This window comes from Xiphophorus hellerii, chromosome 4 (genome assembly GCF_003331165.1).
Source record: "Xiphophorus hellerii strain 12219 chromosome 4, Xiphophorus_hellerii-4.1, whole genome shotgun sequence".
NCBI lineage: Eukaryota > Metazoa > Chordata > Actinopteri > Cyprinodontiformes > Poeciliidae > Xiphophorus > Xiphophorus hellerii.
Window position 1 is genome coordinate 24,914,854 of NC_045675.1, and position 27,900 is coordinate 24,942,753.

Sequence of the window (27,900 nt, forward strand, 5' to 3'; positions counted from 1 at the left end):
GGAGCAGTCATGTTGGCACAGAAACACGCCGTGAACTTGCTGGTTGAAATCCTATAACCCCCAGTTTAAATCCAGGTTTCTTATCCTTACCATTAGCAGCAATCTGAGGTCGAGAGTCCGACACAGGAACTTCTCAACATGTGCAGAAGGGGGGACCGAGGACTGGACCTCCTAACCTGTGACACCAGACGACTCACTTTAGCAGATTCCTCGTGTGACGGCATCGAATAAGTGCTGATGATGTCCCATTTTTAGATTATTGCATTATTGAGCACATAAAAAAAAAAATTTTGGATGAACTTTCCCTTTAAAGCTTGCAATAAAACATTGTATTTGTTGTGTTTTATATGTATAAAAAAGCTCTCATCTTGTTGTTTTTTTTTAATCTATTTCTTCTTTTTTCTTTTTTTTTTATTTGCACAGCAGCTGGAAACCGGTCTCAGCAAGAAGGACTTTGGTTTGAATCCCAGGCTCGGGTCTTTTAGCATGGAGTTTGCATGTTTTAATCTCTTCATGTTAAATAAAAAATATTACTTAATATTTAAGCAGTTAGTCATTATTTCAGCTTGACTCATTCAGAACTGTTCGGATCGTTTCCATAGCAACGATCAGAAGCAAGACCTTGCCCCAGAAGTCCAGTGAGTTCGCATCTCTGAAATCTACCTGGAATCCACCTGGAATCTACCTTTAATCCCCCGGTGGCTCCTGTCAGCCCGCCGATGCTTTGGGGACATTTTGATTCATTTCATTGTGGCATGTTTGGCTTTTTGCTGCGGTTCTAATTATTGCCACAGTTTTTTCCTCTGATGTTTATTTTGTGAACTCTAAATGCTCTGGGCCGAATCTTCCTTTAACACTTGAGGTTCTGCAATAACTTCTATTTACAGCCGCGAACCTCCAGCCCAGATCCCGTCAGCAGAGGCTTTAACCCGCCTGGTAGAAACGTTAAGGAGAAGCAGAGCGAACAGACAGCAGGTGGTACCAGGTGGTACCAGGTGGTACTGGGGCTTTGATCTGCGTTGCGACTCGCGGTGACAGTCGGTACCGTGTCTTATATCAGGATGTCTGATATAAAGACAGATATTCTTTATATATATACACCTGTTTATAATTACACATTATTAAACAGGGTCCAATTGTGTACATACAAATATATGCCATTTATGTATGCATTCAAATGCGTTTGCTTACAGTTTTCTTGAGTTCTCTAGGGATTTGATGTGATGTTTAGCTGCCGAGCACTTCCACGGTGAGCTCAGCAGAGCGGGATGTTGCGTCTTTAAGAGTTAAGAAACTTGAAACCGTGTTTGCGCAACAATCAGAGCAGCTCCGAGCCGCCAAAGTGTCTAGACTGGCACATGATGGCGGGAATCAACCAATGGCTCCAGAGCTTTCCTCTGGGGCCCGGAGAGAGAGAGAGAGAGAGAGAGAGAGAGAGAGAGAGAGAGAGAGTCAAAGCAGACAGAGACACACGGAAGTCACGGTGGCTGGAGTTCCAAAGTAAAAGCACGATGTTCGTGTTTTATCGCTATACCCTAGAAGGAAACTGAAAATGATTAATCTCCTCATGTTTATGCTTAACACGTGACTTGTAGGAAGCAATTGTCAGGACAAATTGAATGACGGTGGCAAACTAATTAGAGCACTACATTTTTTCATTGTCTGTCTCTGCTTGAAACGAGACATTTTTATTCATTTCTAGGTCGATGTGAAGGGGATGAGTTGTAATCCAAAAATCAAGGTCAAATAATATTTCCTAGGGTTACCTCTACTCCCTCAAGCACCAATATCAATGACTAGCCTGACTGCAAATGCACAACAACCCTAATAGTACAACCCTGACCCATATAGTTACTTAAAGTTTGTACACACTGATCTGATTTTGGGTACTTATGGTTCCCAAATGGTTTTACTTGTATTTATTTATTTATTTATTTTTGGTGTTTAGTTGTTTGTATTTAGTTCCAGTGTCTGGGCCCAATTATTAGTAACTCTTCGCCCTCAGCACAGCCCTTATGGGGCCCATACAGACTTATCTACTTGACGCATCAGTCAAAGATATATTTGACTTATATATTTGTCACAAGTGGGCCACTCTGTCCCTTAGAACATCTTAGAGACAAAGAATAAAGGTTAAGGTGAAATGAGAAATGTATATTATAAAGGGAAATATATTTAAATTTCTACTAGCTCTTCTCTATTTTCTTTTCTTTTTTTTTTAGTTCGTTGTTTCAGTGGATTATGTGGTAAATCTATTAGAAAGGGGGAAAAAAAAAACCGAAATATTTTTGATAATTGTTCTGTAAACCGCTTTACTTTGAAAATAAAATCGAGAGAACTTGCCTTCATTCCGTCTGGCTTGATTACTGGCCATACGCAGCAGCACGTTTGCTTGTGCTCGAGCGTGTTTGTGTGTGTGTGTCCTTGAGTGGATGTGTGTGTGCGCGCGCGCGTGTGTGTGCATGAGTCTACGTCCGAAAAAGACTTGCAGGGGAGTGGAGAGTGGAGTAATTCCAGCTCTCTTAGAACCAACTTCTCTGCACGGAACCCGTCCGGTAGTTTGGCACCGGAGCGCCCGGACGTCTCTGCGGTGTCCCGGGACAGTGGCAAAGAAGTTGCGGCGTCCGGCGACTTTTAGGAACGGGATTTCCAGGGCTGTGAGGATTTGTTTAAGGAGTGAAGGAGGAGAGTTTTTTTATTTATTTATTTTTATTTTTTTGCAACTCAATGCAAAGCTCTAGAAAACTTTGGGTGCTTGTTTCTGAAGGTGTTTGTTACTGATGTAAACTGATGCTGTCTGACTATGTTTTGCGGACTGTGCGCTAGATCACCGGAGAGTTGGAGAGTTGAAGGTTTTGTCTGGCGGCTGGCGAAAGTTTTGGCTTAATTGGATCGGCGACAGCAGTTGACTGTGCAGTGACTGTGTGAAAGCCTTCTTCGGAAAGCCGACGATGTTCAGCGTCTGAGTTGAACTTTCGGATGCTGCAGGAGAGCAGGGAAACCGCGACCACCGGCTGCGCAAGTGGTGCGCACCGTGCTCCAACTCCCAGTCTTTGGAAGCAAACGTAAATCGATGCGGCATCCCCAGAGAGGCGGACGGGACCGACGGGACTCATCCAAAACTGTCTAGGTTTGTCGTATGTTCAAGTCGAAACGCTCCGGTCTTGTTCGGCGACTCTGGAGAAGCCGTCTGGTCACCGAGAGCGACGGGCGGGATGGAGGCAGACGAGGCGAGGCGGGACGGCACGGTCACTCGGGAAGGCTCCACAGACACGAGCAGAGGTCGGTGACACGCAGTGACGCGGCGCCGGGACTCTCCGCAGAGGCTGGAGACATGACGGAGACCATTGAGAGGAACGAAGAGGAGCAATCCGACGACGACCGGGGTGTCATGTGCGTCGCGGGGCGCAGGAGCCCCTTGCCGGAGCAGGAGGGCGACGGGAGGACTGTGACGTGCTGTTTGTTTGGGGAGTGGGATCTTAGACCACGGAGCTCCTACTGGGCCCTGAGGAAAGACGCGGGGATCCCCTGCCAGTGCGCACCCAGGCGCACCGGGCTAGAGGAGGACTTAGCGAGTACCGCTCACGCTTTTTTGAAAAGACTCAAAGACAGATCTCTTGATGCTCTGGTGAAGGCTGTGGAGACCAAAGGAGGGGTGCCAGGCGAGTGCGTCGCCGTGCCGAGAACCGAGCTGCGGCTCGGCGGACACCACGTCTCCCCCCAGTATCTGTTGTGTCGGCTGTTTCGCTGGAGCGACCTGCCGCTGTCAGCCCGACTCAAGGCGCTGTGCCACTGCCAGAGCTTCGGCTCCGGAGACGGCGCAAAGGTGTGCTGCAACCCCTATCACTACAGCCGGCTGTGCGGGCCAGGTGAGGAGGACACCAAAACTGGGGGAGGTGTATTCACATGGTGGGGGAAGGTGAGGGGGGGTAAGTGGATCAAAAAGACAGGTTGCAAATGATCAAACAGCAGCAAACATATTCGGGCATCACGGATCAGAGAGGTCTCCGTGAGTCGCCCCGCAGGTGCAATTCTAGGTGGAGGTCCTGGTTAAAAAAAAAAAAGAAAATAAAGTTGATTGTGAAAGGGGTTTCACAAATTTAATTATACTTTAATCCACTTGAAGACTGATGATGACTCAGAGTATAAACGATTGCATGAATTAAATGGGTATTTCCAACAAATGAGCTTTGTTTGCCTGCGGCCTGCAGGAGTTATTGTTTGAAGTGTCAGTCAAGAGAGAAAAATAATAATAATAATAATAATCGAGTTATTGCCAGCGAATATTTCTAAAGGGTTTAATCCAATCATGTTGTTGATTTAAAAAATGAAAAAAGTCAGAAATTACACTTTCTCTTATGTTTTATTGCTTTTCGTATAATAATAATAATAAAAACAACTTTTAATCTCTCAGCTTTTACTTGGGCTCCTCTGGACATCCCAAACACATTTCTAAACTACATTTTTCCCTTTTCCTTTTTTTTTTTTTTGAAAAACTTTGCCTCCTTCCTACACAGTCCCAGCGCTCGCTCTCAGGTTGCACTTCGGCTCTTTTTGCTTTGACAAGGAGGTCCTCCTCTTGTTATTTAGGTGAAGGAGTGCCGATAATATACAGTTTGCATAGCCCTGGCGCCAGACTGACTCGCTGGGTATCTGACAGACTGAGGACTCCAGCAATTACTGGCTCTGCTCTTAAAGGGGCCGCAGCCACAAACCCAGGTCCACTTTGTACTGAAGGGACTCTCCCAGCAACAGCAGCTATTTTACTTATGATTTCCGAGCTTCCTTTGAGAGAGTCTGAATGGTATAAAAATGTTAGCTGTGCTGTAGTAAAAGAGATAAATGCAGGAAAAGCACAGCAATAAAGGCGATGAATCGTGTCTGGTTAAAAACAATAAGACATATAGAAGATTTTGATGTTTAACAGGAAAAAACAAATAGAATATGAAAGACTTGCTTTTAGCATATGGGGTTGAAGACATAAAACTCAGCTGGCTACCTTAGTCATTTTCAAGTACCACAATCTTGAAAATGTGTAAGCTGGTGATGGTCGTTTGGTCCTTTGCAGTTCTGGTTGTTTTGCACAACAGATCATTTAAAGTAATTTTCTATACTGTGATCTTTGCCTGCTGTTAGGAAGTGCAGTCATATGATTCCAGTAAGTCGTACCTGCCAGCATTTCACAAGGGTCGACACGGGCCTAAACGGGAATTTGAACCCTAATAAGTTGGAATCGAATGTAATGCAATTGTAATATGCAATAATCATATACAAACAAATTAAATTATTGATGAGATATGAACATTTTATGGCAATTCATCCATTATTCATGGACCAAAAATACACTCCTCTGCCTTGGTTTAAGTATGGGCCCTAATCGTTCTTTACGCATATTGAAGTAGAAAGAAATGAAAGTAAGTAAGTAGGAATGTAGTAAGGATGTGAATCGGCAAAGGGGCAAACTGACCTGCAGTCTTTAAAATGTTGGACTTTTCAGTTTGCTGTGGCATATCATGAAAGCAAAAGAAAAACGAAGAAGAAGCTGAAAAAAACATCCTAGCTGTTGGTTCTGCTTGATTTGTTGGAGGATATTGTTTATTTGTGCGTTTTAGTTTTGCTCTCAGTATCTCAGCTGTTGGTACTGTAATGTTTGAAGTTGAGAAATACAGGGGGCACAAAAGTCCCTAAAAGCCCTGATAGCGAGTGTGAAAGTACGGTTTTCCACCAAGCAAAACAAGAAAATCTAATATGGCCGCCTTTGAGATAAAGCTCAGTAAACGCTGCAGTAATAAGTTGTCATAGCTTAAAAAAACCTTTCATACAAACAGCATTATATTACTTTATCTAGTGAACATGTTTCTGTAGTGCTTTGAGGCACTTAAAGCTGAAATGTATGTCGTTATTAACTTACATTGCTAATAGCAGTTAGCTTGGTTGCTAAGATTATTCGTCTAGAAGCAGGCATTCCCAGGTCCAAGTCCAGAAGCGTATTTTCTCTGTTGAATCTGGTTCAGTTCAGTTTGTGCTGGGAGCTTTACTAATTTTCCTTCATATATTTCTCTTTTGAATAGTTTGCTTAAGAAAAAGATCAGTGTGCTTGAATTGCTCATGTTTTTTGTGTAAGTGCTCATTAGCTCTTCTTCACAGTTCACTTCTTTGCTTCAGCTATCCAAATAATTAAACCGAAATTTCCTTTAAGTACCACTAAATATTCAAGTTATACACAATTTCACCGCTGAAATGGTCGGGCAGCTACACTGCTGACCTCTTCTTCACCGTAAATGAATACATTTTTACTTCTATTTTACAGTGTCTGTGTACCATAACTCCGTTTTTTGTTGTGCTTTCAGAATCACCTCCTCCTCCATATTCTCAGTCCCGTTCAGATGAACACAAGCTACTGGGTAAGTTTGGTGAAAATGGCCTACCACACAGCAAACTGGTGAACTAGCAGCAACGTGTTGTCACCGCCATATTTGTAGTGTGGAAACACGGATTACTGTTGAAAAGCTGCTGCCGTTGAAAGTGACACCCAGTTATTAAGAGGAGAGACGGTTTGAGCAAGAATAGTGTGCTCTCCGGGAAACTCTCGGCGCAATCCCACAGAGGGCTAAACTTAAAATATGTAAATTAGCTCAATGTTTGGGAATCTGTGATATTTTACCACACATACCTGCATTGTTTCTTAATTTATTTTTGTCACTGCGGACAAAAAAAAATCTATTTCCAGGGGAGCGTTTACCTCCTGGCACTTTTTTCCTCTTAAAAATGTTACAGGAAAGAAAAATAATCTGGATCTCATGTTTCTTTTGTGTTTTTTTGTTTTTTTTTTGTAAACACAACAGACTCAGCTCTGTCTTACACTGAAACTGCAGCCCCCCTCCTTCCCAGTCCGCCCCACATTATGCCAAGAGACTACACAGGTGAGTCACCTGCATTTTTTTCCCCCCACAGAAGTATTTAGACGCATTTGGTCAGAGGGGATGTTTTCGATGCCAAAGTTACATCTTTGCAGAGGTTTTCCTCACAGTGCGGCAAAGAAAAGTTTCTGTTGTGTTGCAGAAGGCAGACGCACACACTCATTAATGCAAACGTACATAACATGTCCCCTTCCTGGATGTTTGCACAAGGGGGTAAATTATATTTACTGGCGTTATCGTGTTGTGCTCCCCCCCCCCATCTTCAAAGGCTGCGGGGACAACCCAAAAGGCCCACTGCATAAAGCTCCTATTGTGAGAGTGGCATGGAGGGCTTGGTGGGGGTCTGGGGGTCTCACTATCTAGATGCCGCAGCAGTGTAGCATTTCTCTCTCTCTCTCCTTCCTCGTCTATGCTTTCTCCACGGCAAAATATTTCACCGGGACGAAGCTGCAACAAGATCCCCGTGCATACTCCCAATCCCTTTTGCCTCTCTAGCCACCCATCCCCCCCTTTCCCTCTTTCTTCCCTCAAATCCCTTCATTCCTCTCTGCAATTGAGCAGTGGAAAGAGGCTGGCACTTTGGGGGCGGGATGAGAGGGGGGAGCCGAGCCGCTCTGATGAGGCGGCGGTGTAGAGTTTTGTGTGCGAGAGTATATGTGGAAAGAAGATGGGTGGGTGGGGGGTAGCTGAGGACTGAGTTGGGACAGGAAACAGCCCCCTCTAGATGATGAAACTGGAGCTTTATTTGTTTACTTGCTGGGGTCGGGTGGAGAGGTCCTTGTAGCGTTAGAAGAAACCCACAAACCCACTCAATCAAGCCTCCCTGGGCTCACTTGTGGACGGTGTTGAAAGGTGAATGGGCACCTAGAAAGCCTGCGCAGTGTCGTCACTGCATGGCGCGGCCGTCTGAAGGACAGTCAGAGGGAGGTCTTTTCACTTGGTTAGGCATAGAAGTTCATACGTCAAAAGTTTATTTTTTTCTGCATCAACAGTTTTGTTGGGGGTGTTTCTGCATGAAAAATACATTGAGATTCAACGCCTCTAATGAGATATACATTTTTAAGTTTTACCTGAAATGCTGTACAGTCTGGACAAGTTTTAAATCACTCCCAATTTATTTATGGTTTCCTTTTAAGCAGCAATGCGTTCTAAAAGTGGCCATGACTAAGTGTCCTCTAAACTTTAGAAGTTTTTTTATTTTTTATTTTTTACCTGTAGATGTCTGTGGCAGCTTGTAGCGCAGAGCATCCATGAACACAGAAGAAGAAGTGAACTAAATGACTATCTGCTGAAAATGAACAGTGTGCACATGGTGCGTCTTTAAGAGTTAGGACAAATAGTCATGCAAAAGCTTGAAACAGGACCTGAGCGTTGCATCATTCTTCAGCTGATCTTGCAAAAGTTTCAGCTACTACGTCTTGGTGAATCACGTTGTTAATGCTAAAGTCATATTTGTTTTTAAAAGTTAGTTGAAATATTGGGTTATTTTCCACATATCTAGCTAAATAAATGTAAGACGTTTGTCTGTTGCTTGCTGCTGGTAGTAAAGAACCAAAATACATCATTTAAAATCTACTTTTTTCTAGACTGTCTGATCGTGCAAAGCGAGCGATATTACTGGTTTATCCATTGAGTTTTTCCACTTTGCCAGTTCATAATGTCTTTCCACACCATGCATTGCCTTTGAACTTTAGTTTCATAAGAATGAACAAATCATTTCATTATGTCCATGGAGCCAAGGTGTTTTTATAAGCTTATTTTTTTGTTGTACTTAAGTATTTTTATGACCTATCAGGAAGAAAATAATTTGAATTTTTTTGCATATTTTCTTCTGAGGACTTTATCTTCCATCCAATTCAGATTCATTTGGATTTCCATTTGGGCCATTAAACTCTTTTGAAATTCGGAAGATTGTGACTAAACAAAACAAATCTTCTGTTTGTGGAGGCTGTGTTTTGGAGTAATTTAACCACATTTTCTTACAGCAGACCATTGCAGCTCATAAGAATGTCTTAGTATCACTTGGTTGTTAGAACTGATATGAAACGTCCGACTGGTGGGTGCAAATTTACACATAGTCATCATAAGTTGTGGATAAAGTGACTAAAACCACAAAAGTAGCGTGAAATGACCAGAACCCGTTAACGCTAAATTGTAAAGGGCTTGTACTTGTGTAGCGCTTTATCAAGTTCAGAGGACTCCAAAGTGCTTTAGACTATGTTCAGTCATTCACCCATTCACACACACATTCACACGCTGATGGTAGCAAGCTACGGGATTGTAGGCACAGTTGTCCTGCGGCAGCCTGACAGAAGCGACTGCAACAACAACATAAAATTGAGCAACAATTTAAGACATTCAGTCTTAAACAGCCTCACTTTGTTGATGTCCGAGGCATGTTTAAATAAAAAAGGAAAAGTGGGAATACACTGAAAGCAGCCCTAAATCTGTACCGTCAAAATGAACAAGTCCAGCATCAGATTGTGATTTTAAGATTTCTTCAAATGGATTAGTAGGAAAAGGCACAACCCCACCAGGATGTTGAATTTAAAATGGCTATAAATTATGTTTTAGACAAGACATGGTGCTTGTATTACGTCTGTCTCTGCGTGTGGGGGTGCGTGTGTGTGTGTGTGTGGTCTTTGAACCGCTGACCCCCACACCAGAATACTGGAGCCGAGAACCAGAAATCAAGCCAAGAGTGTAAGTAGGAGCGAGACTTAGGTAAACAGAGGGAGCCAAGAAATCTGCATGTGTCTTTTGTTGTTCCCTTTGACAGGCTGTATGAATCTTATTAGGAGCCAGAGCCGGTCAAATAACAGGAAATACACTGAACGCGCAGCACAAACCAACATGCATGGAAGAGATGACTGTCGCTATTTTAACAAAAGCCTTAATCTCAGACAGATGCTTCGAGAGAGTTACTGAATCTTTTATTGTGGAGGTAATCCTCATGTGTGTCACCTTAAGTCTCCAATATTTTCTTAGAACAAAAACAAGCTCTGAATAAGCGCTGTGGCACCTCGGCATCAGTCTTATACCTTTAAAATCAGCCAGCTTAGCCTTAAAAAGAGGCACAGCAGGGTGTGGTTCATACATACCTTTGCCCTTGCCTCCTTTATCGTTCGATCAGTTAGCATTCCCTTTAAACCACAGGCCTGCTATGACATGGGAAAAATTGGAAGTTTAGTATGTTCATATCTGCGTGCGACTCCCAGCAAAATGCGTGATTCAGCTGCTTATTTTCAGTTTGTGTGCGAGTATGTGTGTTTGTGTGACGGGGGAGAGACGGCGAGGAATTTCTGTGTGACACGGTGATAAGATCGTCTCAGTGTGCTCACATAGGGGCCCTATCCTAACAAAACCCTCACACACACTCTCACACACGTTCTCCCATCACGCAATGAGCTGGGTGGGATGAATGGAGGAGCTTTTTTACCTTCACGGTGGACGTCTAGGCGAGAGCCGCTTGTCTTCTGGGCGTTGGGCTGTGTTTAAAAAGGCTTCTCTTGCCGTTTCTCAAATTACAATGCCTGTCTCCCGTATTTAAATTTAGTGTCTCTTTTGATGTGGTATGCAAATTACTGAAATGAGGGATGAAAATGGTTGGACTCACAATAATCTCAAGCATTGCTCGTGAAATCGTTCCATTTGGCACGACTGTTAGTGAGAAAGGTGGATATGGTTCATAGCAAATGCCAAATGTTATGTCAAAAAGAAAATAAAACTCATGTATGATGGTTAGTGCAGTGGCTCACATTAATCAGAGAATAATGAAGTGTCATAAATAAGCCATTTCCATTACTACTGTAATTTATTATTAGTAGGTTTGACATGTTAAATTCATCTGATACTAAATCAAGATAACTTTTTTCCTCTTTGATGTAAAATTGAGCCCAACTTTCTCAATATAAGTGCCACATAAATGCACATCCATCCATCCATTCATTATCTAACATGTTTATCCTTGTGGAGTATCAATTAGGCTAGTCATTTACCCTTCTTTTGCATGAAGATATACAAGACAAGGTGAAAAGTATGTTTTGTTGGCGATACTCTAAATATTAGGCATTTCACTAACAAGTTTACAGCTTGAGGTTGTGTAAAAACGTAGTTTATTATCGCCTTTATCACCTCCTTCTAAGTGTAAGTCAGCCATGTTGGCTGTTGAAGTTGGAACTTGTGAGCAGGATTGTGATTAGATAAGTCACTTGGAATGTGAGGTGATGCCTGTGTATAGTTATGATAAGTAAATGGTACAGAAATAACTCCCTGGAACTCATTATTTACTTCTATGTAAGAAGATTTACTAGTTCTGCCACCTATATCAGTGTATAATCTCGTTCACTGCTTTGAATACATGGACAAACACTGGATTCATTGTAACATCACCATTACACGAGGAAATATAAAGCATAGCAAGTTTCGAAGTAAGACAACATCCTTACTGGATTGGAGCAAGTGGGAAATAGGATTCAGCTTTGTTGTTTTATTGTACATAGTGTTACTATAAACAATTTATTGGTTTTTTATCTCCATTTATAAACATAAAAAGATTTATTTTATGTTATTGAGGTATTTTTTTAAACTTCTGAAGTTGTTTTTTGCTGTTGCATTTAGCAAAGTTTCGATCACAAGGTGGTAGCCTAAAAGTCCTCTGTGTTTAGTGCTTCCAGTGCGTCAAATCCAGTGGGACCAATCCACAAAATGCTGCACTTGCATCCGTATCCGGCCAAAAAACCCACAGGTTTCTGTGTGGAGTTCCTCAGAAATATCTTATTAAGACCTTAAAGAAAGACCGGACTCGATTTTCTTCCTTTTTTTTTTTTAACTAGTTCAGTGTTAGCTATGTCCTATGTATGCAGCGTTTTTTGCCCGTTGGTTGCATTTATTGACATAATACAAGTTAAATGAGTTTGTAGACTTTAAAGCACACTGTCAAGTTAAGATTTGGAGAGGTTTCTTTTATATTTCGTGGAGTCAGCCGTGGCTGTGATCCACTTTGAAATATAAAATTTACATTTTTGGGCCATCCTTCTGTCTAATGATCCAATCCATGTGTTGAAGAAATGAAAAATAATATTTACAACACTATTTATGAGTGTAGAATAACATTACATTTTTAATATTTTAATTACCTTGCACAGGCTACAGATGTAAACAGAAATAAATCATTGCATCTACATGGGATCAGTTTTTCAAAGCGGTCTACAACCTAAAAGAGAAATGTGAAGTCTCTGACATCTTCCCCCTGTCCTCATAAGCTTCAGACTGATCCACCTTCAGGTTTGCCATCAGGTTTGGGTTGTTCAACATGTGGAAACAAGTAAAGCTATGATACTTAGAGGACATTAGTGTGGCCTGGATGAACTGAGGTGAGGCTGGAGCGCTGCTCCCAGTCTGCCCTCGGTAATCATATTTTGGGGGCTTGTTTGCTTTAGCAGAGCGAGGTATCAGCCAAACATCCTGTCTCGAAGCCCTGTCTGCACTCACTGCAGCATTAACCCCATGAATTGGGCCTTTGACTGATGTGGCATGGCCCAGGAATGTTGGGAAATGGGGAAGGTGGGATTAGGAGTGGGGCCTTGAAGTGAAAGAGGTGTGGTAGGGGGGTACCTGGGGGTCTGACTCTGGAGAGTGACATCAGATATATGTATGAACATACTGCATTAACTCTTAGGAAACACACTAAACTGCACTGACATTCCTGGTCGAGGGCGGGTTTGGGAGTTTGACTGAAGCTGAGCTGCGCTCAAGAGTTTGGTTCAGTAAGTGTGAAGCTCTCCGGGTCAGTGAAGGTGAACGTAGTTAAACAAGGTTCTGTAAATTATCTACTGAGGCTTGTGATTTAAAAAAAAAAAATGGCTGACAGAACTTTAAGACACATTAAAGGAAATCTGATTAAAGAGTAATTCAGGATCTTAAGACGTAGAAGGGAATCAACGTGTTAGTGTTTCCAGGGAGAATCGCTTGTCGATGAACCTCCAAACTGTTTTCTGGCAGGCGTACAACACTTGGTCTTATGCCTGACTGAGACACATTAGGCTATGGAATTTAACAACAAGCACTGGCCCATTAACCATTTGCCATTTCCTCAAATATTTTCCATCACTGTACTTTTACTCTAAAGGAAGGACAAACACAACCGAGGATGCGGCACACAAGTTGCTCCAAAATCAGCAATGTCGCATTTTCCTCACCAACAGTTATATATATATATATACAGCCAAACACCAAGATTTTGATTTCATTAGCATGGTAAAAAGGTTAACTATGCTAACCTTTTAATAGTTGTGCTTAGGCACTGCCAACACTTTATCAAAGCCCTGTTCGCATTCCTGTATGAGGGAATTTGGCAACACGTGATTTTTTTCTGCTGCGTTTCCCTTCACATCCAGAAAACATTACTTTTTACAGTTTCTGAAGTGAAGTTTATTTTCAAATATCCTTTTTTAATTTGTTCGTGTGAACCTAACACCCTCTTCCACACATGTCCACTGTGTTCTAGCTTGCTAGGAAACATAATAACAGTTTTAAGAGATACTCAACTTTCTTTTTATGTCTTGCCAGATTTGATCTATTAAATATCGATTTTGAGAATAATATTGTGAACTGTTAAGTGGAAAACAAGAAGCAAATCCTTGGGGAAACTCGTTAACTACGCTCTGCATCTTCCCCTACTACTTATTTTTCTAATATGAAGATCCTCAGATGAAGTGTGTGAAACGTCCGATGATTTTGCGACAAATCACATAATTTAGTCATTCATTTTTGCTACCCGATCGCAAAGGACTCAGTACTCAAGATTAAAATGGTTGTTATTGTCCTCAAGTCTAAAAATACTTCAATTCGGGTTTGGATTCAAATTTTTCTGAGAGACGAAGAAGGCGAAGGTGGGCATAAGTGTTTGCTTTAGGTTTAACATTATAAATGTAAAACCAGGCATTTATAAGGTTAATATTTTAATTACCTCATTCTAATTATTTTGGCATGTGTATCCACATTCTCCCCCTGGAGTTGCACTTTGTGGTAAATGTTAACATTGTAAAAGACTGTTTTAAATGCAATGCTTGGTCACATTCACACTGTGCATGACAATAAGGCATTTTGCTGCCACTTTATTGGGTACACCTGTTTATTGCTTCATTCCACAAGCGGTGAACTCGCCAAACGCATGACAGCAACTCGGTGTATTTAGGCATCAAATTCGGGTAAACAAAACCAGTTCAAGTTCAATTCCAGGACTAGAACAGGAAAGAAAATGGATTTAGGAGACTGTTTACATCGGTTGGTTGTTGGTGCCAGACGGGCTGGTCTGAGGATTTTACAAAATATTGATCTTCTAGGATATTCACACACAACCATCTTGGGTTTTCAGAAAATGGTCCAAAACAGAGAAAATATCCGGTGAGCAACAGTTGTGTGGATAATTAGTTTGTTAACGTCAGAGGTCAGAGAAGAATGGGGAGACTCGTTGGAGGTTGAAAGACAACAGTGACACAAATAACTTGCTTCAGCCAAGGCACGTGGAATGTCAACCTTCAGCAAACAACACAAACCTTGGAGCAGAAGACCAGCAAACACAGGCTAAAATTCACAATTTAGTCAATAACAATCTGGGAAAATGTTGCATGGTTTGATGAGTCTTGATTTCAGGTCAGAAGATCAGAATCAGGCATAAGAAACAGGGAAGAATTGAGGCATCCTACAATGACCCAAACGGTTCTGGTTGGTGGCGGTGGTGTGATGGTCTGGGGTATATTTAGCTCCTAAGTACCAGTTGAGCATAATTTAACATGTTGCTTACCATTTTCATAAGCACAGTGTACCACAGTCAATGATCCATAAAAGGTCATTTCTTTTTCTTGTGCTTCCTTTTTCTTAGCTTCCTTTACTTGTGACAATACTGCTCTCATTACTGGATAAACATTAAAATAAACATTAAAATCGATCCATAGATGGCAGCATCCGTTGTTACTTCTGCGAACGGAGCGCTGCTGTGTGACGTTGAAGTTCTTCTGCGCTTGCGGGTCACTTTGGCGTCGTAAACTGCTCAAACAGAAGTCTCACTGTGGTCTAATTCAATCAGTCGTATGAATGACCATGAAAAATAAATGGGTTTAAGCAAGAAATTGAAATTGAGCATCAAGTCATGCTATGTGATTGACGCCTAAGGCCTGGATCAAGAAGGGCTACAACTGTGACATTAACAAAAAATTGATAGAATAAGCCTTAATCATGTTTAATGTACCTACCTCATCATGCCACTGATCAGGTTAGTTTATCATTTCCAAATTTCTCTGGCAACCATTGAATGGGTTGGGGTGGTGTCATCATTCTCTAAATTGAGTCACTTAAGTCATTTGGCTATTGGAGAGATTTACACAGATAAATCTCATGTCTTTTTCTTGTACCTCTGGAAGTAACCACGATGTTTAAAGTTTGAGATCTTTCAAACTGGATGGTAAATCAAGTGCCGTTCAGTCACAGCTCGGTCACCTTTCTACAAGTTTGAACGTGATGAACAGTTTGCGTGACAAAGAGGTCTTATCTGTTTCTTATTGCAAATGTTTTATTGCAGTCAGAGTGTTGAGTATGGTTGATTTTAACAAGGACAAACATATCCACAGACTTCTGCAGCCTTAGATGTCCAATCAGAGAGCGAACAGAGGAGAGGTTGCAGCGTCATCACTGATTATGATGGGAGCTTAGTCAATGTTCTTCTCTCCTTTACCTTTAGATGCTATACAATTCTTACAATAGGAAGAAGAACGGATAGAAAGTAAACAAGCTTCTCTCTATTTTGCTCTGCTGTCTACAGTTGTTCTGAAAGCAAAAAATATGCCAAAATGTGGGCCGGCACAAGCGTTAATACATGTGGTTCCGATTTTTCCAGCACTGAAAACAGAGCACGAATGTTATTCGGTCAAACACAGTGAGATTGCAATCAGAACTTCCCCAGAAATGTGATAATGCTACCCACTCAGACAAGACGCCAGCATTATCAGATTCCTTTACATCAATGAAAAGCAGGGCAAGTCAGAGGAAGAGGAGTATGGTACTATTGCTATTTGATTCCTCGTGTTTTTGCCTCCACTACTACTCTAATACTGTAAAATGTGAATGGATCAAGCTATTTGAAGTTGTAATGCCGATTAAATTTTATAGCATTTATCTCCATTGAGGAAAACAGATTTAGTTGCATTTCACCCTAATACTTCCATCGCACTATTGCGTGTCTGTTCAATGGCATAGGAAGACACGATGTCCGACAGGAATCAGCGTTCACAGCATCAACTCACTATGCATCTATCTCTGTTTTCACAGTCTGATCATGACTTTTGGGACAAAGTTTATGAATACTGCAGCTTATGCCAACACATGTAGTCTGATTAGACGCTACTAGGACTTCTATAATGCAGCAGGTATCCAATAATAATATTACTTCACCCTCTGCACAGTGTCAATGCATCACTTACCTCGGCATGCTGGATACCTAAAACTCAAAATGAAACTCACAAGATGGCCAACCATCTGATTCACTGGTCTAATTATTATTAGAACATGTGACATTTCTGGTGATCTTTCAGTATGGAAAAATAACTAAAATGTGACAGTGACATCTCAGCAAAAATATTATTATAAAGGCAGAAAAAAAAAAACAGAAGAAATTCCACACATTTGATCCTAGCGGAAGGACACCATTCAAAGTTGGAGCACATTGAAACCGACGCGCTTGCTTCAAAGTCGTGACAGCGTTCGATGTTTCACCGAGCCCCCATTTATTTTATTTTCAATACATCGGAAGATGGGAAGCGCTGTGACAGCAGCCCGAGATCAAAAAAGAAAAACAGGCTTTTATTGTTAATTCACAGCAGGAAATACAACATTCAGCACACTCTGTGTTTGTCTTGTACTGACCTATTTATTGCCATGTTCTCTTATTTAAGTCCAGTTTTCTATTAGTTTGACCTGTTTTCGTTTTATTTCTTCTGATCAGCACATTTGCCATATGAAGCACAGAATATTTATTGCTGCTGTCAGCTGCCCACTCTCCTTTGCTGCCTTCGCCTCTCTTGTCCTCCCTCTTTACGTCTCTGTGAGTCGCATTTCTCCTCCCTCTCCCTGGGTCCATGTTGTCAGGCAATCACCATTTAAAATAAGGTTTAAATTACAGGACTGGCTGTGGCTTTCCCTCAGAGTTTTTGCCAACTCGCAATTTGGCTTTTAATGGAAGCCTGCCATGCTGCAGAACCTAAAGATTCTTTGCAGATGTCGACAGACTCTGAGTTTATAAATCCCCCTAACCTCCTGCTCCCCCCCCCCAAAAAAATAAATCTATGAATGCAGCAAAGCATTTGAGCAAAAAGGTTAATGACCTTTTTATCACCGCTTCGGAACTTATTCGTCTAAAAAGCACATTAACAGTTTTTAGTCCTCTTAAAGACATCTCAAAAGGTCAAATGTTTGCTTTTAGGGCCGGGTTGTAAAAACATGTTTAAAAGTTCGTTCTGACCTGCGTCTCCTGGCGTCTCCTGGCGTTGCGCCTTGCGTCTTTCAGTCCGCGCTCGTGCACCGCCGGATCGTTTATCCAAATAACGTTTGCGGAGGAATTTCTTAATTCGTCATTCACAGCGGAACAAATGCATGTAGTCCACCAATAAATGAGTGTAATTATGTTGTGAGGAGTGAAGGCCATATAGTGGGACCACGTGAGGCTCAATGAGAGACTTGTCAACTTGACCCTTGTGACTCTCGGAGCGGGGGGGAGGAAGTGTTGAGGAAAAGGGCCTGTCCAGGAATGTGTTGGGAGGGGAGACTTGTCAACTAGCAGGCTCTCCCCTAGTCTCAGTCAGCAATCGGGTCTCTACAAATCATCCTTCTTGCACTTTTGTTGCGCAAAATCAATACTACATTCGTAGATTCTCCGCATGCATCTTAAGAACTGCTGATTCTCAACAGGAACAAACATGTCTCTGGATTAAATGAGTAGGCGTCCCGTGTTTAGCATGTTTGCATATGCAACAGAAGAACAAATGACAAGAGTTTGCAGAATTAATCTCCAAAGTACCACCTGACTTTGGATGTGATGGATGTCAATAAACATGACATGACAGCAGGGTTGTCAAGGATGCAGTTGTGCATGCGTTCAAGCCGCGGCATTCCTTCAGGGCGAGTTGTTTGAAGTCGCAGCAGAAACGCAGGAAGCTTGTCACTTTCTCTCTTCCTTCTGGAGGAGCTTTCTGCTTCTAAGATCTGCCCAGGAATTTCACAGCGACTTTCCCTGCAGCTCGGCCGCCTTCCAGGCTCAGGGAACTCGTCCGACTCGCCGTGTATTTCTGAGCGCAGAAACGTCATTAGTTGCATTCTGTTCCATTACTAGGCCCACTTTGCCATGAAAAGCAAGAGAGTGGGGGGAGAGGGGGGAAGCAAGCGTGCAAGAATGTGCGTGTGTGTTGGTGCGTGTGAGAGCCTGGGTTGTGCTCAACTGTAAAGGCCTCGTCTGGCGATAAGGCAGCTCACTGATGGCAGAGATAGTCGAGACGCCAGCTTAAATGTGGCTTGCTGGTTTGAAGTTGCCCTCTAATGATAGTTGTCTCAAACAACACAGAATCTACCATTTCTCTCCAGGCAGGGGAGAGTTTTTCTCTCTCCCTTTTTCGTTATGTTTTTTCTACTCTTTGAGTTTTCCACAGCAAACGCGGCGACATAGGATGATAACAAAACATCCCGACTCCTGACAATGGTCAGTGGCTAAATCCTATCCTTCGCTCCTGTACCCCCCATCTCCCTCACACGCCCCTTCATTCTCCCCCTCTCCCACTTCTTTCAGCGCAGTGGAAGAGTCTAATAACTGGAGGGGAATCTAATCCTTGGCACTGGATGAAAGACGAGGGTCTCCCTCCCTCCCTCTCTTTCTCACAGTCTCTTTCTCTCTTCATTTTTTCCGTGGATGCTGGTTATGCTTGGCAGGTTCTCTCTCCCTCTTTCACCCGGTCCACCTCTTCTTTTTTTTTCTCCCTTTTTCTCCCCCTCCTCTTTTTCTCCTGTTTTCCTCCCAGACTCTCTACCTCTATTGGTTGGTGACATTATGAAGAAATTCAGATAGAAAGCTGCAGGTCAAATAAATGAGTAAGTTCAACGTTTAGTTTTCAAGATTCAAAATATTTGACCACATGTGTCAAACTCGAGGTGTGAGGGCCAGATGCGGCACGCCATAGATTCTTATGTGGGCCTCTAAACTTTAGCAGGACACCTAAATAGAACAATTGTGCGCTTAAATATTATTTTATCACTCAAATGAAATCGGTTTTTTCAAAGTACATCATTGTGAAATGATTAATACTAATTAATTTAAATAAGAATGCAGATATAGATGTTTAATAATATTCTAAGAGTTTGTTAATGAGCTTCATCAGTACATTCTGGCACAAACGTTTTTTAGGAACATTAGTGATCATGATAAGGCCAAAAATGAAAATGAGTTTGACACTGTTGTAGATGGATCTCACATCACAGAGTGTAGAAATAAATACATAAATCCTTTTGAAGATTAACCATGTTGACATGATTTCAAAACCTCCGTCCATCAGGGATTGCTGCTTTAATAAGACCTTATGATGAGGTGCCAGTGAGAAAGTCGGAGAAAACCAAGTTTTCTTCAGCCGGATTTAGTGTTAAGTAGCCGTCCCCCCTCCCACACCTGTTGCTGAGAGCGCTCAGTCAACTGCTTGTAGACAAGGAAATATTTAGTTTAAAAGCAAACAGGCACAAAGTACATTTTCTAGAAATATTTTTGGTCACGGAAAACACCCACCCTTATTTATGCCGTTGTTGCTCAATGGAACAACAGTATAATGCAGTATTTTCACTTCAACCTATTAGAGGTGACAGTGGGCTGGTCACTGAGAAGAGGAGAAGGAAAATTAAGTATTTTCCTATTCGGAAGTGAGTTCATGAGTTTTGCTGTGCTGCAGGCTGACCAGATGGTTAAAAAAAATGCTGTAAGCATGTTTACCTTTAAACCACTATCAGTCCGATGTATCTGATTTTCAGTCTATAAATTTGTAAAAAACAAACAAAACAAAAAAATGTATATATATACTATATTGGCTTTTGAATTAGTTGAACTGTAGATGTCTTCATTTTATACAGACATGGGCAACCCTGAGGCAATAAGTGTTCATTCACAAAGCAATTGGGCTAAATTATATAATCTGTGGACCGTTGTAAAGTAGACTGTGACCGATCTAAATAGTTCATATGGTTGTGTATTTTTTATTTTCTATCATCAGCAACATACAAAAACGTATTCACCGATATGTAAAAAAAAAGAAAAACGTGTATTACAAATTTTGATTTGCATTACATAAACCCGTGTTTGCCTTGGAGACTTCATGCTGCATTAACCAAGTTGAATTTCTCGTAACTCAAATGTTTTTCTTTGAGTTATTGAACAAAATTGCTTATAATTAAAAACAAAACTTGCTTAACGATCAAAGTTTTAACCCAAACTGTATTTAATGTCTTTTGTACCAATGGATTTGGTGTGGAGGTATAATCAGGTCGGTAAAGCATGCATCAGACTGTCAAAGTAGAAAACTCTTCCAAATGACAAATAAGACTTTTTTATTACTTAAACTGCATTGTACCGTTAGTTTTACATACAGTAGACAGTTTTTTAGGTCATTTCGCCTGAGCAGCACGTAGCCCTTAGATGTGGAACCAGAGCTCCACAAGTACCATGATATTCTCTGGATCACATCTTCTCTTCTTCATGTCCCATCCTCGTGTTGTTTTCTTGGTCCCAGTATACCACAAACTCTTTAAATTGAGACAGAACTCATCATTGTAGGTAATAGCTGTGGAGTGTTATATATAGAGCGCAGAGATTACCCTGTTGTTATTTTGGAAGCACTGCCTGCATCGTACTCAATTAAAATGTTGTGGAAAACGGGACTCACCACTGACTCCTGTGGGAAGCTCAACACATGCCGACTTTGGTCTTATTAAAACCACATAAAACTGGAGGACGCAGTCTCTTAATGCTTTGAATTAACTGTGAATTAAATGAAAAAAAAAGACCATTTTGTAAAGCTAAACTCTTTTCATTTTCAGTTTTTGCACACAGTAGAAAAATGCTAAAGCAACTATTTTTACTCTGCCTGTTCATTCGTGATCCTTGTGGAAGAAATGTGAGGAAATCAAGGAGGAAAGGTGAGCGTTCGCGATGTTTGAAGTCCAGATTTCAAGTGTCTGCGTGGAACCGGCAGGAGACTGACTGTCTGTCTTGTGAACTTCGGATGCTAGCGTCTCTAACCTCTAAAGTCTTCTCAGTCCTTTTAAGTAGATGACTGTTGTTCAGTGTTATAGTCATTTTATATATTTAATTAACCCTATTTGTTTGTGTGACGCCGGTGTGAAGCGCAGTGGACGCCTCAGTGAGATTGGCACTAAGAGACAGCGATTTTGAAGTGAAATAACAAAGGCTACTTATCTAATTGGTAAACAGAGCTCTTAAATAGTGGTCGGCCTAAATGCTTGCAGGACGCTGTAATTGCTGCCAGCCCTGTAGTTCAGATGCAGGCGTGCACGCTCACAGCACAGTCACCCACGGCTTTCTTTTTTTCTTTTTTTTCCCCCTCTCCTCTCCCCTCTGCCCCAGCCCCACCTCGACTTCCTCCACTCAAACATAAATACGCTGATAACCTCAGGTCTGAACCCCTCTTTAAAAATGCCATTGAAGAAGTCGCTTGCCCCTCCCGCCTGCTGTTCCTCTCTCCCTCCCTCGCCGTTCTCACACGAGCTTGTCATACCTTTAGTTGGATGATAGCCAGGCTGAGCGTGATGACACTGAGGCCGGTGCCAGAAACATTAAGCATGTCTTGCTGTTCTTCTGGGGTTGTCAAACACTGATGCACATCATGATTTAGAGCTTTGAACTTCTCACCGTAGAAGACCGAGAGAAGCTTTGTGCCCCTTTTAATTTCTTCATGCTTTTTTTTTTTTTTTAATGCAAAAGGTGTTTCCAAGCTCTTAAAGCTCGTTTTAATACATTTCCAGGCTTTCTGAAAGGTTTCCTTTGGACTTGAATGCTTTTCTTAGATTCATTTCCTGTTCTATTGTGCTTAAAACATGATCAAAGTGAATGAAAATAGCAACCAGCGAACATCGAACAGGACCTGAGTAATGCATGTTTCTTCTTTCCAAACAAAAACAAAATTATCCACCAAACTATCAATCCATAGCGCTGTCAATGGTTTCAAAAAAACTCTGAGAAACACAAGACTTCATTTATTTTTCGTTCGTGACTTTAGTCCTGCAGCTTTGAAGTCCCAAATGGCTCCCTCACCTGAGGCACGGCATTTGCAAAACGAGATATTTAGCTTGTTATCGAGTCATAAACTGAAAAATTAGGTAAAAACTCTTGAATTGTTTCACATGTCAGGGTCTAATTGTTGACTTCCTGTTGAAGCATGCATCTTTTAAAAAAAAAAAAAAAAGCTTTAAAAAATCAGTTTGTTCTCTGTTTTCTTTGGGCATTAATTTGATCATGAGCTCATAAAGTCTCCCTGTGTTTCCCCAGACATGTTTGTGTTGCCTTATTACAGGGAAGAGCGCGGCTTGTAAAAGTGTGTGTGAGTCCTTGTGTGGGTGTGGGTGTGTGAGAGAGCTGCTAGCTGAGCAGCCTGCTCTCTTGTTGGAGAGCTGTAAAACCTCCAGACTGCAGGAGTTGCCAGCCTGGAATTCACTAATGACACACGTGGGCCTCAGATGAGAAGAGCAATTTTTTGCGCGGGGTGTTTGTGTGTTTGCACTGGTGCCGTTTGAATCAGAAGGCTCGGCCTGTACGAGAGTGTGTGTGCGTGGGGAAGGGGTGTGTGTGTGAGAGAGAGAGAGAGAGCGACCCCTTGTCTCCCAGCGATCACCCCCACAAGAGCCCCTACGTTTTACGCTCAGACCTGCTGAAACGAACCCAGTCCCGTCTCGGTCCCGGTTTCACCTAAAAGCAGCGCGTTAATGAGAGAGCAGCCATCATCTGGCTCTTCGCGGGTGAAGAGGGGGTGTTATGTGAAAGGAATGGGGCCACAGGCACATGGGTCTTTAAATCCTCTGTGTCAATAGAGTCTCTGGAGCAAAATAATGGCATCACTCTGTGTGGGAGTTAATGTGAGCTGATAGCATGAGGGCCGGGGGGTCAGGGGTTCATGGGCTTATGCTAGGTTGACAGAGAGCTGAATGCTTTCGACCCCCCAACTTTCCTCTTCTGCCGCTCTAAATCTCCTCTTTTACCTCTGGACCCGAGGAAGGCTTGTGGAGGGTGATGGTGAGGGATGTCAGAGGAGGAGATGGGGGGACGATGGAGGGGAAACCTGCTTTTTCAAATCGAGACAGACAGGTTACAAATTGAAGTGAAACTTTTGACTGAGCGCAGAAGAAAACCGCATGTCTTTGACCTTCCAGCTCTCAGTTGGTCTGTTGTTCAAAATTTTGCCATATGGGTTTTGCAGAGGAGAAAGATCATTGGCCAAGACGGACCTAATTATGGCGATCAGTTTGTGGACTTTTGTGTTAAGTACACAAAAGTTTTTCTTGTTTCTAATAATAATAAGAATCTCCCGAATCCCTGCACACATACATATATTAGCCTTTCAGAAAAAAGGCAGATCCTAATCTGGAACATAATTAATTAATCAAGATATAGTTAATTACATCTGAAGGACAGGAAACTGCTGATGGAAAACAAACCTCAGGAAATTACCTGCTTTGAAAATGAATCAGTTGTTCTGCCCCCCGTTATGTCGCCCCCTTAAGGTCATGATAAATACTGCAGATTGAAAGGACGTTTGGGATCTAGAAACTAGATTCATCATTGAATTACACAATATCTGAGTGTTGGAATGTCTGGAATGTGCAGATCTGGATTAGTATTGAAAATAAAAGTTTCAGTATGGAAATATTTGTGAATTTTCTGGCTTTATTACATGGTATTAAAAGTGTTTTTAATATTGACATATATACAAACATGTTTTATGTCAATGCCTAATAATCATCAATAGAGACAATAAATAAATACATGGAAATTCAAAAATCTAAAGCTTAGATCCACCTGCAAACCTGTGGTTTTGCTACCAAACAGAGCATTGAAAAGACGGATTTTTATTTTTTGTTCACAAATTAGGTAAAGAATTTGCTTTAGCGTAATATAATAGGTCTGTTATATGTTTTAAATATCTAAGTTAATATAAGAACAGCAAACATGGCTTTGCCATATTGTTGAAATCGAAGGTTACATCAGCAAGTCATGATTTCCACAAAGAGTAATTAGAAAGTAAAAAGCCAACTGGATTTAATTTCCCTTTGGGCTCAATAAAGTATTTTTGAATTTTAGTTTTAAATTTGGATTTTGTGCTTTAATATTGTTAAAGAACAGCGACAGAAAAAATATGAAATTTTGAAAAGATGTGAATAAAGTTTGATTACGGCCAGGCTGGTAAAGACATTGCAGCGGATATTGTTTCATATTTAGGTTTCTATATATGACGTGATATAAAAAGCTGAGAACTATCAGCTCAGCCTCACTGGGAACCTGTGAAAGCTCTGTAGTGTGGCGTTTCTTTCTTTACATTAAAATGTTCATTTTAGAATCAATAATTTAGCAATTTTACATTTTTTAAATTTCGTCTGAGGGAAGGATTAGGAATTTATTTCGGTAAAACATCTACACAGAACTTCATTTTTTCAAGAATATATTCTTGCCTATTTGTTGTGTGAAATTAACAACTTATAAGATAAAAGCATGTTTTGATTTTTTTTTCTTCATGCTGCTTTTTGTTTAAATATTTTGATCTGTGGGCTCTGCTACTTTTAGAGAAGTGTCTCCACTTCAATGAATAAATGAATTAACGCAGAACTCGACATGCAGAGAAAGTAATGAAATTCATTTGGGTTGCGGTGAACCAGCTCTAAAAGCTGCAGGACAAACCGGCCCCTGAGAGCTGAATTTGGGGGCCACTGTTTTAAGTGACCTATATCTTTCACTCTTTATAACAAATGGGTTCTCGTATTCCTCACGATTCGAAATAAATAAGCAGAGTGTGTTACATTTTCTATATGCACACACACATGCACCAACTTTGCTACCGAAGCTTTGCCAGTGAAACCTCTGCTACAGTGACCTGCTGATGCCTATGTTCTCTCTCCCATCTCTGTTTTCCCGTCAGACACTGGTACCTCCATCGGCTCCTCCACCTACGGCGGACACCGCTCTCACTGGTGCAGCGTCGCCTACTGGGAGCAGCGGACCCGCGTCGGCCGCCTGTACCCGGCCTACGAGCCCTCACTCAATATCTTCTACGACCTACCTCAGGGCACGGGCCTCTGCCTCGGCCAGCTCCATGCCAACACCTACCACAGCCGCCGCGAGGACCCGGGCAGCCACGCCGCATCGGACCCTTACCGGCACCACAGCCACGGAAGAGGAGGAAGATCGGGAGGGAACAGCGGCGGCGGCGGCGGCAACGTACAACAGATTCGCAGTAAAATCGGTTTCGGCATCGTGCTGAGCCGCGAGGCCGACGGCGTGTGGGTCTACAACCGCAGCCAGCACCCGGTGTTCGTCCACTCGCCCACTCTGGACCTGCCGAGCGCTCGTGGGCTGAGCGTGAGGAGGGTGATGCCTGGTTTCTCCCTCAAGGTGTTTGACTATGAGTGTTCTAGCTGGATGACGGAGCACGGCGTGAAGCCAGAGACTCAGGAAGGGCCCTGGGACCCCCACAGCATCCGGATCAGTTTCGCTAAGGGTTGGGGCCCCTGCTACTCCAGACAGTTCATCACCTCCTGCCCCTGCTGGCTGGAGGTGCTGCTCAACACCCACAGATAGCACACCGACACACCCCGACTCACAGGAAGCCACCGGACTCACTACCCCAATTGTAATCTACCTAGATTTAATATAAATTTATATATTATATAAAATATATTTTACATGTAAATACTTGAGTCATTTTTACGATGCAATTATTTATGTTTAGTGTAATGTGTATATTGTCAACATACACTAAAATAAAAAGGAACAAGAATATGCACTTTGATTCTATATATGCATTACAGCCTTTCAGTGTCTTGTTTTTTCAAACCTAAACTGTAAAAGTAACAAACTTGGCTTATGTTCTCAATATTTTTCAATTCCATTAAAATATTTGCATCACACAAACACGCACACACACACCCACACCCCCACACGCACACACACACACACACACAATGTCAATAAAGTATTTGTATTAAATGAATGCGTCTGTGGTGGTTCAAAAGTTTTAATTGAGCTAAAATATTCCATATTATATTATATTATATTATATTATATTATATTATATTATATTATATTATATTATATTATATTATATTATATTATATTATATTATATTATTGTTCAAAAACCTTGAGCCAAGCCTGAAACAACTGCTATGTTGTTATTATGAAGTGATAATTACCTCAGCTCATTTCACTGTTTCATATTATTTCAGTTAACTAATTGAAGGTCACAACCAAGTATCTAAAAGTTTTTATATTATTACTGAGTGGTTTTCTTCTCACATGTCAAAGAGTTATGTTTTACTTTTTTCCTCCAAAAGCAAACAATTTCAGACTAAAAGATTCGCAGATTTTGTAATAGATCAGATATTTCGATGTTATTTCCCTCTCACTTTGTAAATTTGAACTCCTGCCGTTGGATTAGGAAACACATCTGGCTGGAAGTGGTTGTCCCCCCCCCCCCAGCCCCCAGAAGCACTTTACATTGATTTAATGTAATTAAGGAAGAGAAAAAGTCCCAATCATGCCAGAGTTCAACAGAGAGACTCGATGCAAGCCATCGGTGTGTCTGCACTTAACATAGACTTTAAAAAACTGAAATAAAAACGCGTTTTGTTCTCAATTCCTTAGTTGAATCAATAAAGTAACTCAACTGACAGACAGAAAATTATACTGAAGTATTTAAGTGATTACCAAAGAGCCACTAAAAGAGCACTTCCCTTTCAGCTGATGGCTCTCTCAGGTCCTTGTTTCTGATTTTTACTGCATTTCTTTCTGATTCCTTAAAGAAACCACCTCGAGATACACCAGGCGTTTTTTTCTGATGTGGACAGCTTTGTGAACTTGACACTTCTTTTTTTCGTGCACTTACACACTTTCCTCATCCTTTTTTTCAGGCACGCACTGCACAATCTGCGAGCATCGTCAGAAATAGGGACTGGGCAGGAAACTACTATGAAAGCAATCAAAAGAGCAAAGAAAAACACAAAGACCTCTGGAAAGCCTGGAGAAATATTGATCATAAACACCTTAAAGCAATACAAGGAAGCTTGACTCTTAAGTAGCAAAGCATTAATAAATTATTATTTCCTCAAAGGCTAAAAACGGGGAGAAATGCAGCTTTGCATTTTTGTTCAACTTGGGACGAACACATCATGGCAATATTTTAAGCATCATACATGTAAAGAAGAAACATTTCCCCTTATGATCTCGCTGCACACGTCCTCTGTTAGCATACCAACCCCCCAAAAACTACCAGACTCCTTCGTTGTTTTTTTTTTTTTAAACATACCGGGGGAAAAAATAGGTTATCTGGTTCAATCAGTTCTAACCACCGTGCAGCTTACTGTCACTCCACACACATGCAAAGCAAAATGAAAGAATGCAAACTCATTTACTGTGTGGATTTATAAAGCAAAGCCACATCATGAAAAGCTTTGCAGGGCTGCTAACAAATCCCAAAATGCTTTTGTTTTAACGAGGACCTTCAGGCACGGCCGTGATGTGTTGCAGATAGGAATTTTACAGTTAAGCTAAAATGTTAGCAGACATTTTGGGCTCTTTAGCACAAGAGCAACGTGCATGTTTTATTCTGCTAGAAGGAAAAGAACAAACACTGTTCTTCTTACGTTGCGTTCTATTTAAAATCTTTTTCGAAATCTAT

At 41.5% G+C, this 27,900-nt stretch overlaps 1 protein-coding gene across 4 annotated transcripts; it reads left to right on the forward strand.

The window, feature by feature from the left end:
• Positions 1-2,461: 2,461 nt before the first annotated feature.
• On the forward strand, positions 2,462-26,027 carry LOC116719011 (mothers against decapentaplegic homolog 6-like). Of its 4 annotated transcripts, none has more exons than XM_032561350.1 (4): positions 2,463-3,929; positions 6,351-6,404; positions 6,846-6,923; positions 25,145-26,027. In XM_032561350.1, the coding sequence occupies exons 1-4, from the start codon at positions 3,140-3,142 to the stop codon at positions 25,801-25,803; spliced, it is 1,581 nt and encodes a 526-aa protein (XP_032417241.1). In that variant the 5' UTR covers positions 2,463-3,139; the 3' UTR covers positions 25,804-26,027. The 4 variants fall into 4 exon arrangements, with proteins under 4 accessions (XP_032417243.1, XP_032417241.1, XP_032417245.1 ...); XM_032561351.1 differs by having other exon boundaries at positions 2,464-3,869; XM_032561352.1 differs by lacking the exon at positions 6,846-6,923 and having other exon boundaries at positions 2,462-3,929.
• Positions 26,028-27,900: the final 1,873 nt, after the last annotated feature.